Here is a 16,699-nt window from a genome sequence, read left to right as displayed (position 1 = left end):
AAACCCTCATCGGCTCATAAAAACGAAAAATAAGTCCAGCTATGAGCCTGAGTCAAAAAGACAGCCAGTTAGCTAGCTAGCTGTCTAGCTCTTTGCAGGCACCGAAACCATCAGAGCTAATATGGGATGTCTTGGTAACACGAGCACATATTTGAAGTTTACATCTGGCCAATCCACCACCTTTCACTGTTTATACCGTTACTAAAATGAATAAATAAATAAATCATTTATTTATTTAAAATAAGTCCAGCTGTGACCACGAGACTTTACGAAGGACCGGGTGTGAAACCAGAGTAAGCCGCTCTCACTGTCATCCAGGCCGGCTGTAGCTTGTTAGCAAAGCCGCGCTAGCCACACTAGCCAGCTAGCCTCAAGCAGAAACGACATCATCAGAACATTGTCGCTAATATGGGATGTTTTGACAAAATGAGCAGATATTTGAAGTTTACACACCTATATTCTCGCCTGAAAATATCTTAAAAGTTTATTTTGTGACCTAGAAACAGTATTAAGAGGAAAATAAAAACTAAGTGATGGCCGCCATTGTTTGACTCGGCAGAGGCGTGCTATGAATTGTGGGATATTGAGTTTTCCACCAAGCATTACCGTAACTTTTGAATGATTTGCGCAACCTTAAAAATTCCAATGGCTCCTGAAAGCAGCGACGCTGTGCGCACCGTTGATATTGTCATCATTACAGTAATCCAAATAAGGGTAGACAGGCCGTACTACTCCCGGCATACCACTAGAGAGAGCCAACACACCACAAATGAAGTTTGAAATTTGTATCAGTGGGACCAAAAGATGGAGCCAACACACCACAAATGAAGTCTGTTTCTATGGCGCCAAAAGAAGAATCTTTCTAAATTTGCACTAAAATATTAATATTTAAAAAACTATAAAAGTCATAAACACCAAAAGTGTATACCATACTAGTCCAGCTCCAGCTGCACAAAATGATCTAACATATGTAACCCTATTGTCAAAACTGTTTGGCAGAGAAGCGCGGGAAAATTTTCACTAAAATATTAATATTTAAAAAACTATAATAGTCATAAACACCAAAAGTCATAGCACACCATTCCTGATCCAGCCGCACAAAATGAGGTAACATATATGAAGCTTGTCTCAAAACTGCGAGGCGAGATTCGCTGCAAAATTTCAGGCGGAAACTGAAAATAAATCCGACGAATAGTAATATGTGTGCCTCTTGGCATAGGCACACATAATAATAATAATAATAATAATAAATCCGACGAATAGTAATATGTGTGCCTCTTGGCATAGGCACACATAACTACGACAGCATAGCAGACACTTAAAATGAACTCCGGTAATTCGCACGTTTGTGGATATAAAAAAAGGTAAGATTCAATAATATAATAACAACATCCTTATCAAAATCACTGTAAACTACTTTTACTTGGATGATTATTTATTTATTTATTTATTTATTTATTCATAGTTTTAGTCGTTTTGTTTCAGAGTATGATCTCCTGGTCAAGTGACTACTCTTACTATATTTTCACTGAATGCTGAATATGATGAGTGTCATCATCATCATCGTCATCATCAGAACAATAATCTTCCTCATACCATGACGCCTACCCACACCATATCCGACTCCTCCCCGCCCGAAGCCTGTTGTAAAGATGGCGTCCATCATGGAGGGGCCGCTCAGCAAGTGGACCAACGTCATGAAAGGCTGGCAGTATCGCTGGTTTGTTCTGGACTACAATGCCGGCCTGCTGTCGTACTACACGGTACGTTCATCTCGGCTGTGATTGTCAGCATGTTTTGCTCAGGAGGTTAGACTGTGGAAGTTGTGGCTGGCCGTCAGCAGAAGTGGGAGAAGGGCCTTGTGTTTGTCAGGAGTTGGGAGTCTCAGCTGGCAAAGCTAGGCGAGTCTCTGTTGGTGACGGATGCGTACGTTGGCCAATAGCAGAGGCTTTCGAATGCTAACTGACCAATCGGGCGATAGCATTTTTTGCCCATGCTTCCGCAATTGCGGCTAGCTAGCACAGCTACACGCTAAAACCCCACAGTTTTCATGTAGACATAGTTATGGATAGTTTAAACTGTCAGGGGAAATGAAGAGAGAAATGTGTGTGCATGCGTGAGAGACGACCTTTGTTCTGATAGTTAACCAAGCGAACAGCGTTCACTAGTTTCCTTAAAGCCATAAAGCTACACCGCAAAAGTGGCTGCTGGTTAGTTAACCTCACCGGGTTTGTGAGCGGTATATAATGTGGACTGTAAACCAGGCAAAAGTTATAATCGGTGAAACAAGCTGTAGGGAAGAGCAAGTGCCGTCCATTCCTCTGACAAAGTAAAACAAAATCAATATACTCCTGTTTACATGGACAGCGATTGACAGTGTTATTCTGAAGGGATATGAACACAGTAATCTGAGCTCTCAGTTAACCGTGACTGCAGTTAGTGTGCTGAGTTATAGTCGTCACCATGATAGGAGGAGGTGTGAGAAGAAATCTGCCAACAGGATCTCAAATAATCCTGATTGGCGGTCCAACATTGTATTGATGGTATGTGTGTTATGTCTTGTGGGTCTTTTATCAGTTTGTGATTCTCTGTCCAATATATCCGCTACAGTTGTGATCAGGAGTTTACACACAGCTTATTTCTTTAAGAACTTTAAAATACAAGAACTTTGAATTTATCTAGGATTTTCTAATCCACACTGGGCCAAAAGTATACATAGCGGCTCGAATATATACATACAACCCGACTATTATTTGGTTAGATGTTTCTTAGTGAGTTGCACCTTGACCAGACACTTTTGGTAACCATCAATAAGCTTCTGGCATAATTGTGGCTGGATTATTTTTTAACTCTTGGCAGAATTTGAATACATATTGGGGCTACCACCACCATGCTTGACAGTTGGTACAGTGTTCTTAGGTTTGAAAGCTTGACCTTTAGTCCTACAAAAATAAATCTGTAATAGTGGCAAAAATAATGACCATTGCATCCAAACAGCTCAATTCTTTTTCTTCATTCGATCATAAAACGTTTCTCAAGAAGCCATTTGGTTTGTCCATGTGGGCCACTGACAATTTCAGTTGAGCTTGAAGGTGTCGGCTTCTGAGCAGTGGCTTCTTTCTTGGTCAGCGCTTTTACACTTCATGGCAGACTGGAATCTTCATGGTTCTTGTACATCCTGAGCAAGCGTCACTCATCTGAGGGTGACAGGGTCTTCTTCCATACGTTAGTGAAGTTCTGACAGAACTGAATAATTTGTATTCATATAGTTTTTTAAAATGATGATCTTGGAATCTGCAGTTGTCTACAAATGGCTCAAGCGATTTCCAGAGCTTTCTTCTTAGGTCTTCATTGAGTTTCTCAGACTTTCCCATTGTTCTGAATGTCGGTTCATCCAGTGAGTGTCAAAAAAAACCTTTTTTATCCTGGCAAAGAGAAATCTCCAGTTTAGTGTATCGTGATCACTCAGGAGAAGTTAACAGGATTTATTAGACAGACACTGTAGAACCTTCAGCCCAACTTATTCCAAGATCAGAGAGAGTGTATGTATGTATTTGACATTCATGCGCAGGATGAGTGTATGTACTGGCTTTGATTTAGCGCTTTTATGCTCTACCTGAGCACTTTTTGCAACATGCCTCATTCACAAGCATACGATTTTTTTCTATGCTTTTTCTACTGCAGTGCTTTCTATTTAACATTCACACACATTCATACTCTGATGGATATATCGGAGAGCAACTCGGGGTTAGTGTCTTGCCCAAGGGTATTTGGCACGCAGACTGGAGCAGTCAGATCAAACCATCCAATTAGTAAATGACCTGCACTCCCTCCTGAGCTACAGACACCCCTACTTCTGCCTGTATTTGTATCCCTGTTATGCACATGTCCAAATTTATTCTGAGCGTTATTAATTTCAACAAAAAGTAAGAAACGTAAAACTTTTTCAAAGTAACTCTAAAAATATGGTTAACATGAATTATTAAGCCACGACATCAGTCACATTTTCTGCCATTTACTTTTATTATTTAAGGAGAAATTTTCTCTATTTTCTTATAATAAGACTTTTGGAACTTCTGGACTTTTGAAAGTTGTTGGAATTATTGAAATTTCCGAACATAAACATGTAAAAATGTGCTTGCATTTAAATGCACATCATGTTCTCATACTTTAAATGTTTTGATCCCTGACTCTCTGTTTTATTGATTCACAGTCAAAAGACAAGATGATGCGAGGATCCAGAAGAGGCTGCGTACGACTCAGGGTAAGAGCCTCAAACCCTTCCTCTTCATGATAGTTTTCCTTAAATGTATCCTGTGCATCCTTGCTTACCTGCTTTACCTTTGTTTCTGGACGTGCGTGTGTGGTTATCTGACATGATTTGGTTTGACGGCGGTCTCTGTTTGTTGACGTAGTTTGACGAGTTTCACATACTCATAAATCTGCTGCTACGTTCCAGTAAAGCATTTCTCCTTTTCTGAGTACTTTCAGTTTTGGCTGCTGTCCACTAGATAGCAGCAGTTGTCATACTTGCGTGTGTTTGTTTCTTCTTCATAACAAGAGAGCCTTGAAAGAATGAGCTTTCTTTTTACAATTGTGAATGTCTAAAGACATGAAGGATAAAAAGCAGAACTATATCTGTTGACCAATATTGACAGCATTTGTTCTTCCTTCTCTGAGAGGTTAATTATTATGTTAATGCTTTCAGCTAAACTCCCAAGGTTAAAAGAAAGTGTCTAGTTTCTTTTTGCTCATTGTGCTAGTTTTCTGCGTTTGAAAGTAAACCTGTTTGTCCTTGGTTTGTGAATTCACTGTATCTTCTAACGTGACTTGACTGGGATCAAAGGTTGAGTTGAAGTAAACTTTGCACACTAGAGACGAGGGAGGAGGTTGTTGATGTGTATTGTGACCAAAACAGAGCTTCTTAGTCTGGCCTTGTTGTCCTTATCTACGTGCCCATTTTATACACTTTTAACCTTTAGACTTCCTGGAAGCTGCACATCAACATATTAAGTTTCTTGCGTTTTCAGTTGGCTAGTTGACTTAAAAAAATAGGGGAAAGTTGATTATTTTAAAAATAAGCACTCACTATTTTAGCCAGGTAGGACCGAAAAGAGGAAGTATCTTCTGAAACTACCTGTACAGAGGATCCAGTTTCATGTACCCGTATGTATTCATGCAGTAATGAGATTGTTCAGGGTTTAATCTGATTGTTTTCTACAAACTCTTAATGAGTCACTCTGCTTTGACCTGTCTAAAATAACAGTAAAGTCATATCCTGGTTGCAGTGCATTTTCCTTCAATTGAATATTCAGTGGTTTTGCAATGAAAGTCAAGATTATTCTATGATAATGAAATAGCAGTCAACATACATGATGTCGTTTGTTTTAAAAATTTTAATCAGACAGGATGTAGGAGAGTGCATCCCCATCCTGAACTGTGCTAATGCTATCAACACACTTCATGACTGGGTTGCATTATCCTGATTGATTATTTGGTCAATACCCTCTCACTCCACAAAGTCCTCAATTGTCAGACAATCGCCGGTGCTATTTTTATAAAAAGAGAAGCACTACGTCAGTAGGGTTGGTCATTTCTGGTTGCAGGCGGAGTAGACTACCTGTGAAAAACGCCCTGTCCAAACCCAGTGGTGACTGCAGTTTAGTACATTTGCGTCATTAAATTAATTAAACCCTTGTCAACAAAGTCATTGTTGTGGCTGCGTTTTATTAACCCTTATGTCCAAAAAGTTGAGCAACTTGGCTTTGTAGTTTTAATATCACAACCAACATGTTATTAAATCTAAAAACTGTCAGACAGCCTCTCTGGCTAGGCTGGATGTTGTGTCCAGTTTTGTGTTTGCTGATGTTTACTAGACTTTCATACAGTATGTTTATATATTTGGTTTAACAGTAACTGTATGATAGCTGGAGTTTTCCATGTCTACATAATTCACTGGCCACTTCATTAGTTACACCTTGCTGATTGCACCTCTTATCTTTAAGAATTGCTTTAATTCTTCTATTCATAGATTCAACAGGGTGCTGGAAATAGTCCTCAGAGATTTTAATTCAATACAGGTTTATTTATATAGCGCCAAATCACAACAATGGTTACCTAAAGGTTCTTTATACAGCGGGGTAAAGAGTTTGCAGTATTTGGGAGAAAAGCCCAACAGTCAGACAACCCTCATATGAAAAAAAAGAGCTTTTCACAATAAGAAGGAAGAGCTCCTTTCTAACAGGAAGAAACCTCTGGTAGACCGAGGCTCAGGGAGGGGCATCCATCTGACCGGTGGGGGTGAGGGGAAGAAGAAAACAAAAAGGACAACATGGGAGACAAGATAGAAGAAACTATGGGAGAGAGTTTCTTCTAGTTCATGATATGCTGCAGTGGTATATGAGCATCTGTCGAGTGGAGAAAAATGCTCGATGCATTACTGCAAATCCTGTTCAAGTCTTAAGAACAACAAGTCAGCATTCATTCTGAGAGTGAAGTGCTCTGTTAGGCTAATATGATACTATAAGATATGATAGGGTCTTATCTTTGTATGGGAGGAAATTTAAATTTAACTGGGAACCAATAAAGAAAAGTGAGTATGGGAGAAATATGGTCTCTCTTTCTTGTGCCTGTCAGCACTCTTGCTACAGCACTTTGGACTAACCGAAGGCTTTTATAGGATATTTTAGAACAACCTGATAAAAATGAATTATAGTAGTCACTGTTGAAGAAATGAATGCATCAACTAGTTTTTCAGCATCACTCTGAGATGCCTTTTTTTATTTTAGAGATATTTTACTGTTGAAGAAAGCAATGCTACGTGTTTGTTTAATATACGCGTTAAAGGATCTGATCAAAAATGACTCCATGATTTTATACACTGTTACTGGAGGCTAATGTCATGCCATCCAGGATAAGTACCTCATTAGGCAACATGTTTTTATGATTTTTACAGCCAAATATAGTCTGAATAACTCTACTGCTCTCTTTTAGTGGCTTAGTGGTATAAATACAGCTGCATTAAAAGTGTGTGGGACGTAGCCTGTTAGTAAATCGATCGTCTTTGACGTAGTAGCATTAATCTGTGATAAGACCTCTCTAGATGGGCTTGCAGGGATTCTAACGAACATGTCGATGTGTAAGAAATGATTGAAGTTGGTTTGGAAAGGTTGGTTTTAATATCAGCAGTTACTAAATGTGTATGTCTGTGCTATGGACGTAAATGTTTCTTTCTTTTATGGTTAAAAAAATTATTTGTAAATACATTAATTAATTACTCGTTTAAGTTAAAGGAATATTCAGCTCCTCAGAGCTCTGACTGTTTGTTAGCCTGCCTACATTAATGCCAAGAAACCTGCCATTGTTCTTATTTTCTTTAATCAGTGATAAATGTTGAGATCACCTAGTTTATGAAGAGCTTTTTTATAGACCAACAAATGATTGGTTTCCAGGCCAAATTAAGATTTGCTCGCAAACTTCGAACTACTTCAAGCAGCACATTTGAGTTATGCCAGAGAAGTTGTTGCCTTCATTTTTTTAGAGGAACAACAGTGTCCAAGGTCGTGCACAGTGAGGATGGGACTGTATTAAGAGATAATCAACCTCTATGAAAGTCAGGTTTTGGTAGCTGTTCTGCATTGAGTTGATATATGGTATGACGAACATGCCAAAGAAGGGAGCACTTCTCTAAATTATTTAGACCACTTTCAGAAAAACATCCTGTCTACTGAAATTGTTTTCCTAGTGCTGTGTAGTCCATTATTAGAATATTAAATGTTTAATAATAAATATGTGTAGAAGTGTAATATTACAGAGGGAAAACTGTGAGTGGGCTTATGTACACTTTGAGTGAAGCTACTGAAGTCTGACGGTGAATTAAATGGAGTGTTGAGGCTGCTACTTTTAGCATCTACATCAGGGGTGGGGGAACTCCAGGCCTCGAGGGCCGGTGTCCTGCAGGTTTTAGATGTGTCCTTGATCCAACACAGCTGATTTAAATGGCTAAATGACCTCCTCAACATGTCTTCCTGGTAATGAACTAGTCATTTGTGTCAGGTGTGCTGACCCAGGGTGAGACCTAAAACCTGCAGGACACCGGCCATGAGGCCTAGAGTTCATCACCCCTAAATCTACATGAATGTTCACTAGGGCTGCCACGATTAGTCGACTAGTCACGATTACGTCGACTATCAAAATCGTCGACGACTGATTTAATAGTCGACACGTCGTTTGAAGCTTTGTAAGATCACAAAAGCCGCAGGAATAAGTAGTAGGATTTAAGAGTGTAATAACAGACTGAAACAGAAGATGGCAGCACTGCATGTAAAAGGATGCCAGCTGCCGTTAAACCCCGAAGAAGGAGAAGTAGCTCTGTCCCAGAATTCATAGCGCAGCCCAGCTCAGTTGTCAACAATGGCGGCAGCTAGTTAGTTTTAATATTACTGTTATTATTCTTTCTGGGTCACAAAATAAACGTTTAACATATTTTCAGGCGAGAATGTAGCTGTGTAAACCTCAAACATCTGCTCAGTTTATCAAGACACCACATATTTTCAAAAGCGCTCCGACGTTTTCGGAGACGTCTGTTACCCACTAGCTCGATAGCTAGCCGGGGGCAAGGCTCACTAGAGCCCGTGAGAACACCGGACTCCCGGCAAATCGTTTTCAAACCTACCACGGTCTTTCACTACTCAGGTTAAACATGATATATAAGTCACTTAGATAACTTAAAAATTTTATTGTTTGGCTTTTTTAGTATTTTATTTGTTCCTGAGTAAATCGGTCTGGCTGAGATTAAAGTTAGTTTTTACACAGCTGAATAAACGTCAAGCAGAAAACTGATTATCAGAAGTGTGAGATGCTCGAGAATTTACTCCAGTGTCCTGTTATATTTTAGATAGCAAGGAGCAGACGGCTGAGTTTATTAAACTCCACCGAAACAATCTGCAAATTTCATTAAAATTTAATAAACTATCATCTTGTCTTTATTTTTAGTTAGCCCATACCTTAAACACTTCAAGCTGTAAGCTAATCATAGTTATATAAGAGCAGATGCTGCTGGTGCAATAAGCTGTACGTTTTACGTCTAATGGATGCATGATCTGATTAGTCGACTAATCGCAAAAATAATCGGTGACTAGTCGACTATCAAACTAATCGTTTGTGACAGCCTTAATGTTCACCCATTTTAATGATCTTATGTTAACTGAGAAATCAAAAATAAAGAGGAGGTGTGGAGCAGCGCCTGGTGTGGTCTCTGCTGCTGCAGCCCATCTCTTTCATGGTTTGACGTTTGACGATCAGAGGCACTCTCCTAAATACTTTTTACCCATTTTCTATTTTTCAGACCATTCTCTGTAAACTCTATAGATGGATGTGTGGGAAAGTCCCAGCAGATAAGCAGCTTCTGAAACACTCAGACCAGCCCATCTGGCAACAACAATTGTGACACATTCAAAGTCATTTAAATCCTCTTTCATTTTGATGCTCGGTTTGAACTTCAGCAGGCTGTCTTCATCATATCTACACGGTCAAATGCTTTGAGCTGCTGTTGGCAATTACAGGTGTACCTAATAAAGTGGCTGGTGCATGCAATGCAGTTTTGCTGCACTTAGGGTTGCAGGTATCATCTGCCACATTTGATAAGGGCTGGGTGTCTGTATCCGTTTCATTATGCGTTTCCAGACACGTGCATACAAATATGAATCTCTTGTCAGTGACCTGTTTTTTTAACTATTTAGTTTTTAAGATAAGACAAATTATTATTAATTTACCTGTAATATTACAGGTTTACAACACATCACAAGATACTGTACAATCCAGAAACCCTAAGAACAGACAGACATGTCCCTGAAATTCAGTTCAAAGCAATGGCACAGACTTTATAAAGGTTGTATAAAATAAAAATGTAAAAAACAGAGTTTTCGGGGGTCAACAAACAGATTTTACAGCTGTTTTATCCACCCCTTACAGTTCCTGATATTTCTGTTATTAGAGATTTGCTGTGTAAGTAACCTCTGAGTCACACGCCCTGTTTCTGTTGCTAGGAGCTAATGCCCCAGCTAGCCAGCAGGCCGTTCCTCTGCAGTTCCTTTTTTTTCCTTTTTGGCTGCTGCTCCCTGGTGTACTTTTTCTCTCTCTCCACCCTTCCCTGCCTTTCTCCTCCTTCACTCTCCCAAATCCCACCTCCTCCCCTCCCTTCTTCTCTACCATGTTCCAAAAGACTGCACTCATTTTTGTGTGTCTGCGAGAGAGAGAGAGAGAGAGACGGTGATTTATTTTATTTTTTGAGGAAAAAGATGACGAGGCAACAGGAAATTGAGCTTTTGAAGAGAAGAGGGTGAGCTGCTGAGAATGACTAGGGTTAATTAATAAATGAGAGCCAGTTGGGGACATGTTGAGGGCATGAAGATCGAAATGGAAAGTGGAGTATGACGTGTCCCTGTCTGACTGCCTGCTTTTCCCATTCTCTCTCTCCCCTCCTCTCGTTCTGTTTGCACAGGGAGCTGTGATCGGCATCGATGACGAGGACGACAGCACATTCACCATCACTGTGGACCAGAAGACTTTCCATTTCCAAGGTGAGGTGTCCCCCCGGTTAATTCTGCTCTCTTACAGCCCCCCTCTTCTCCTCTATGTAGTCATCACAGCCAATCCTCCTCTGTGAATGCTTTGCATTCAGCCATGCTGTCCATTTGCTCTCTCACTCCCTCTCTCTCCCCTTCCTGCCTTTTAACGTCTTGGATTGGTTTGCTCTACTGCCAGGAGACACGCACACACTGGCATCTACACAATCTCAAAGCATGCTGCATGCGTCTGAGCTGTTTCTCCCTTCCTCTTCGAGCTCTGAAGTTGGACTGACATATTTCGGTAAACAAGATTTGTTCCACTGCGAGCTAAACAGATTCCTTTGGAACAGAAGAAGCAATTAAGACTTCTTTTTTCCCTTCAGCCCTCTCCACTGCGGCTGAAGAGGAAGATTGCTGCTTATGTGTCTCTGCAGTTGAGCCACTGGGAATAATAAGGGAATACTGCTGAGCTCAGGTCTCTTCTTGCTGCTGCTCCTGCTGTTCGCCTTTCGCTGCACCGCTGCTGCCGTCGCTCGCTTTCTAACAGCCGGTCGCTCCGTAGGGACAGGATTGGCTCCCACCTACAGCATCGCCCCCCTCCCTCGCGTCCTGTCAGCCCCTTCCTCCTTTTGACAGGGACCCATCCTGTTCAGTACACCGCAGACACCTTTTTTACCCTGTCACTCCGCCAGGTCTTTAACTAACCTCCTCTAACTTTGGTTCATTTCCGCCCTTCCATTTGTCCATTTGTGTCTGTTTCGCCACCACCAAAACCCTGCACACTTCACTACCAGCATCCCCTTTCACCTCCTTCCTTGAGGGTCACCAGCCACAGTCCATGGGCCCCCCGCCCTTCTCACCTCCTCCATGCCCTCTCCTATGTCTGTGTTCCGAAGCTGTATGCTGTGGTTCTACAAACGCAAGGGTAAGGAGAAAACCACGACGTCAGCATGCATGCCAGCCCGGGGCGAAAGGATCGCAAGGAGGCGTCGTCTGTTTGTCTTCTGGGATGTATGGTCAGGGTGGAGCAGTGCGCTCCGTGGTGCATGGTAGAAAGGGTTTGCAGTCGAGGTTCAAGGACAGTTCAGACTACGACTGTTTAGTCAGTGTCCGCGATGAGGTAACATTAAGGAGATGTTCGTATGCACAGTCCTCAGATGTTTGCACAAACTCGCTGTGTTATTTTAGAAAGGGATGTTTATGTTACTGGTGTTGCTGGTTCGCTGTGGAGACGTCGTTTTCCCTCCCCCGGGACAGTAACTCGCATGCGGATGTATTCATCAGTGAATAATGGCTCAAATATCATTGTCTTTATTTAATCTGGTGCTTTTCTGCAGATGATTTTTGTCAGTTAAGATGCATTTATTTATATTTACATTGCATTTATTTTTATCTGAGTTAACTGAGCGTGTGAGACTTTTACGTCAGTAAAGGGAGAGCAGGAGAACAGCAGCAGTTTATGCAAATTATATTCTAATGAGACCAAATCAATCATCAGTCAGAGAGGGAAATTTCTGCGCGTTTAGCGACAGTGAGACACCGAAGGTTTCTGCTGTTCGAGTTAAACCCGTCGATTTGAAAGCTGCGAATCCTCCCACGGTCATCTTTTTGTTTGAGTGAAAACAATGAAAAGTTGACGCAAGACACATCTGCTTTCCAAATACCCAGCGGAGGACTGAACTGTCTCATGTATCTCCGCTGGCAGGACGAGCAAAAATGAGCACTGAACATGAGATTCTGGATGCATCAGCTGTTAGCTGAGATATCAAGAGGATGTCGGGCAGGACTAGTTTCTGTGTTGCTGTAAAACAATCCTGGAGTAAGAGTGTTATGCAGTCGGTCTCACAGGACTGGCAGCATCATCTGAATGGGCCAGTGTGTGCGTTTCCTGGTCATGGATGGTGCGCCGGTGTAAAGAAATGAGCGAGAAACTGAGATTAGAACTTATATTTAGAGTGATGCTTTTCCTTTTATCCCTGCAGTAAAAACTGCTAATTTCTAAGCACTGAAGCACGCTGCTTTCTGGTACTGCACAGTCCATATTACAGGTTAAATTATAGTTCTGAGCTCACAGTCCACTGTGCTAGCCTGGAGTGCGGCTCTGTGTGCCTTCTATTTAGAGAAACATCCATTATTCATCAGCCTCTCTCCCCCGGCGGTGCATCATAGCTGCCTGAGAGCCCTTTTCCTCATTTCCCCTCTTTGCTCTTTGCTGGCCTTCTGTTATCTGCTAAAGCTATCTGTCGTCTTCTCTCTCCCAGTCGGGCAGCACAAGTCCGGGATGAGAGACCTCTGTGTGTTCTCCGTCTTGTTCTCTCTCTCCTGGGCCCTCCCTCACCTCAGCATCACCTGCACTGTCAGCTCTGTCCTTTTGTTATGTTTTGTTCACAGCTTTATCTTCATTTCAACCTCTCTGTTATTTTAGGAATGAAACCGGTGTTTGTGTCAGGTTGAAAAGTCGCCAACACTTATCTTCTTCTAATCTTCATTAAATGAGCAAAGTACAAAGTACTTTCCCACCAATCCACCTTCGATTAAGTAGCCATTCAGAAGATTTCTGCACCACGCCGGGGGAGCTGCAGGGTCAGAGTATTGACAGCTTGTAGTCTAGCATCAGCCTTCTTGCTCAGACAAGTGACCAGATGTTTCATAGCATGTCTGACGATAGCAGGAGGAGAAAGAAGTGGGCTGAATAATTAACACAGGAAAAAAGGAGCAGCAGCATAATGAAGAAGTGCTGAGCGTCATAAACAGACGTCACTGACGGTTTAACATGAAATCCTTGGGTTAAAAGTACAAAACTGTCTGGACATGATATTTGTCTGAGTGTGTTGGTTGTAACTGCACATGCACCATCTGCCGTGTGTTTACTTGTCTGTGAATGGCATTGTTTACGGTTTAGGTGACTGTAACTGTCCGTAACTTTGTTTATATACTCAGCTGGAGCGGTTTTCCGGTGTGCGGGGCCGGACTCATCAAGTCAATTTTTACAGTTGTTCATGTGGATAGTATACCATTATCCTGGTCTCCTTAAGGGACAACGTAAGCGTTGTTATTTTGGGTTCGGCACAAAATCCTTGCACATCCAGTTCTTTCAATTTCCTAATTGTTAGATAAGGAAAAAAGGTTAAAACCACAAGAATCGAGCTTAAAAATAGTGTGGAAACCACGCTGTGAGAGTTCTGACTTCACATGACTTAACTGTTCATGAAAGTTGGCCACATCCCCGGAGAGTGAAATACACAACCATTCAGCAGCTGCTCGGTGCATGTGGGGAGGGATTAATTGAAAAACACAGTTACAGTGATATAATGATGTTGTGCAATCAGCAAGATACTGTAAATAAGCTTACAAAGAATTCAGGCAAAGATTTTCCTTGCATTTTGAAGGATAACAGGAGGGAAAAATAATGTGTGACATCAAATTAATCATATTATTTAATTCATCTATTTTCCTTTTTTCTGTTTTCCCAACTTTTCACTTTGTCTCTCCTGTACACATCGGTCGATCCGTAGCAGGTAGTTTAGCGTTCGTGAGAGGAGCTGTATCCTGTGGAAAATTCTACCAACACATACCCTCCTTTGTAAATATGTTTTTCATGTATCAGTTCCTTTTGCTGGATGTGAGGTGATCTCCGCTGTGAGTGTGGAACTGTGCACCGCTGCTACATATGTGGAAACTCTTCTTTATTTGGCAGCAGCATTTGGAGATCTTATTTTTAGCCATTAGGTTTTGCAGTTATTTCTGTTCTGTGTGGGTAAGTTTGTGGGTTTTCATATAATATTTGCAGCGCGTGTGAGTGGCTGACCTGAAGCTCGCTGGTGTGAGGTACGGTCCCTCCTGTTTGTGCCTCTGATAGCCCTGCTGTGCCTCGCTGCCATTGCCCAGCTTTCAGTAACGGGTTTGGTCTGCACACTTTGCTGTGTTGTGACAGTAGCAGCTGAGCTGTCAGACTGTTTCATTTATACGGGGTGGAAACGGCATCGTAAAACTTTAAGAGTGGGTTTAATGGCAGATTTGTGGACAAAGCATTTAACTTTCAGACTTTTGTCCTTTTTGTTCGGTTAAATTTGACGATACTGCAAAACGGCACGACTGGAATCCCCAAATTTCCTTAATTATTATCTTTATTTTATGTAAGGATATTAATTTAAACACACACTATAGATGCTGCTAACATTCACTGAAAACATTTGCATATTCAATTTTGTCTTTTTGTTTTCTTTTTTCCAAAATTTCTGGAAATTGTTGCGGAGGAGGTCGGGTCATTGTCTGAATGTCCTCCCCTCACATGCGTCTCACAGCAGGAGGCTGCTTGCGTCAGCTGCTCCTGAGTAGAGCGTGCAGCAGAAACGACACATGGCGGTCACTCGTTGTAAATTCACTGGACGATTACCTGCTCTTTTCTCGCCTGTACACAAATGGGAATAACGCAGATATTGTGCTGGGGAGCTTGCAGGTTAAAGATTGTTTAACGAGGCGGGCTTTTGCGTGCTCCCTTTTCTGTGTCACGTGTTTAAATTCTACAAAACGTGATTGTTGGTGGAGTATTAACAAAGTAGGTTCCTGTCAGGTGGATGAATAATGTGCTCACACCTCCTTGGCAAAGCAAATCACAGCTCCAGATGTGAATCACTAACTAGGACAAAGATTGGACTTGTGAAACAGTTCCTGTATTAGTTTTTCTTGAATGGCCTGGCTGTCATGAGTAGAGCTGAACGACATTAGCTGCAGCAGATCTGTTCCCCTGGAGAGTCGGAAAGCGAGAGGGCAGTGAGGTGCTGTCTGAGTGGATTGGCCTGAGCCTCGGCTGCCGTTTAATGTCTTTAAAAGCTTTCCTGTTGTAGCGCTCCTTAGCCTGCCTACGAGCGCAGACCGTCATCTGCTGTTCTGTCTTGTTTCCAGCTCAATGAAAGATGACTCTTACCCGGGATGGAGTTTAGGAGCTAATTCAAGGACATATTTAGTTCTTTGTTAACAGCTTTTGGAGATTGATTGGAGACTATATTGATTACTGTCCTCACCTGGAACATTAGCTGCTTTTTCTGTCCAGTCTTTGCACCTGACCTTTTTCAGCAAATTTCTGTTTTTGGTTGTTTTTGTGTTTTAAGCCAGTTAACACTGGTGCTTTTTTTTATGGTTCAAATGATTCATAGGTCGGTGTTTTGTCTGGATATAATACACAACTTAGCAAGAGCTAATTTTATTTTGTATCTTTATTTATAAAGGATGGATCTTTAGCCGAGTCTAGAAATAATGCTAAAGATGAGACATTTTGACAGGCACGAAAAACTGTATTTTTCCACCAACAAGGGGATTCCCAAAGAGGTTTGTGTGGAAACTTGGCATATCTCAGCATGGTGTGCAGTGTGTCCTTAAAAATAAATGAAGTGCAGGACTAAAAACGTGTCTGCAGCACACGAACAGAAAGTCCTGTCCTTTAGAAACAGACAAACTCCCGCAAACACCGGACACAGGACCTGAGACATGCATCTGACCCATCTACTGTTTGCTGAAGTCTCTCTGTGGGTGTCAAGAAGACAATCTGAAGATTGCACAGAAACTGGACTAAAAATCGTTGGCAACAGGTCTTCTGGAGCCGTGAATCCAAATTTGTGTCTGTAGCGATCTGTAATGGTAGAGGTATTGAGGGCTGCCAAAATTAATGGAACTGTCAGATTTGGATGCAGTAAGACCTGGAAAGCATCTGTTTGGCTGCAGCTCTATTTTTCAGCATGACAATGATCCCAAACACTCTCCCAGTGCAGTAAAAGCGTACCTGGATAGAAAAACACTGTCAGCCATAGATTGGTCTCCTCAGAGCCGCGTGGGGTCATATTGACAGAGAAATCCACAAAAGGCAGCCATCACCCAAAAGCTTGAATGTCCTGGAGAAATACTCCTATTGTATAAACTCTGTGTAGTTTTTTTGCCTTATATACTGTAGTTCCATATATGTTTACACATGTTTCAATAGATTTCTGAACCTATTTCCCATTTTCTTAGCAAAAAGTAAACCGATTGGCTCAGACTCTGGCACAGTGCTGGACAGCTTTAGCACACATCCACTTCAGTTCATTCCATGTCTTGGCAGGAAAATGCAATATTACGTATGCCAGTGGCAAGAAAAA

General features: G+C 41.5%; 1 protein-coding gene across 4 annotated transcripts in view; it reads left to right on the top strand.

Moving 5' to 3' along the window:
- The first annotated feature begins 1,639 nt into the window (after positions 1 to 1,639).
- Positions 1,640 to 16,699, top strand: part of osbpl9 (oxysterol binding protein-like 9) — a 36,613-nt gene continuing 21,553 nt past the window's right edge. For 2 of the 4 annotated variants that reach the window (XM_063465848.1, XM_063465847.1), the window contains exons 1-3: positions 1,640 to 1,763; positions 4,214 to 4,264; positions 10,502 to 10,580. In XM_063465848.1, coding sequence (XP_063321918.1) covers positions 1,653 to 1,763; positions 4,214 to 4,264; positions 10,502 to 10,580 — 241 coding nt within the window. In that variant the 5' untranslated portion in view covers positions 1,640 to 1,652. Of the gene's footprint in view, positions 1,764 to 4,213; positions 4,265 to 10,501; positions 10,581 to 10,654; positions 10,870 to 12,686; positions 13,152 to 16,699 lie in introns of those variants that run through there. The other 2 variants (XM_063465850.1, XM_063465849.1) reach the window with 2 other exon arrangements.

This window comes from Pelmatolapia mariae, linkage group LG23 (genome assembly GCF_036321145.2).
Source record: "Pelmatolapia mariae isolate MD_Pm_ZW linkage group LG23, Pm_UMD_F_2, whole genome shotgun sequence".
Classification (NCBI taxonomy): domain Eukaryota; kingdom Metazoa; phylum Chordata; class Actinopteri; order Cichliformes; family Cichlidae; genus Pelmatolapia; species Pelmatolapia mariae.
This window is presented reverse-complemented; position numbering and strand designations above follow the sequence as displayed.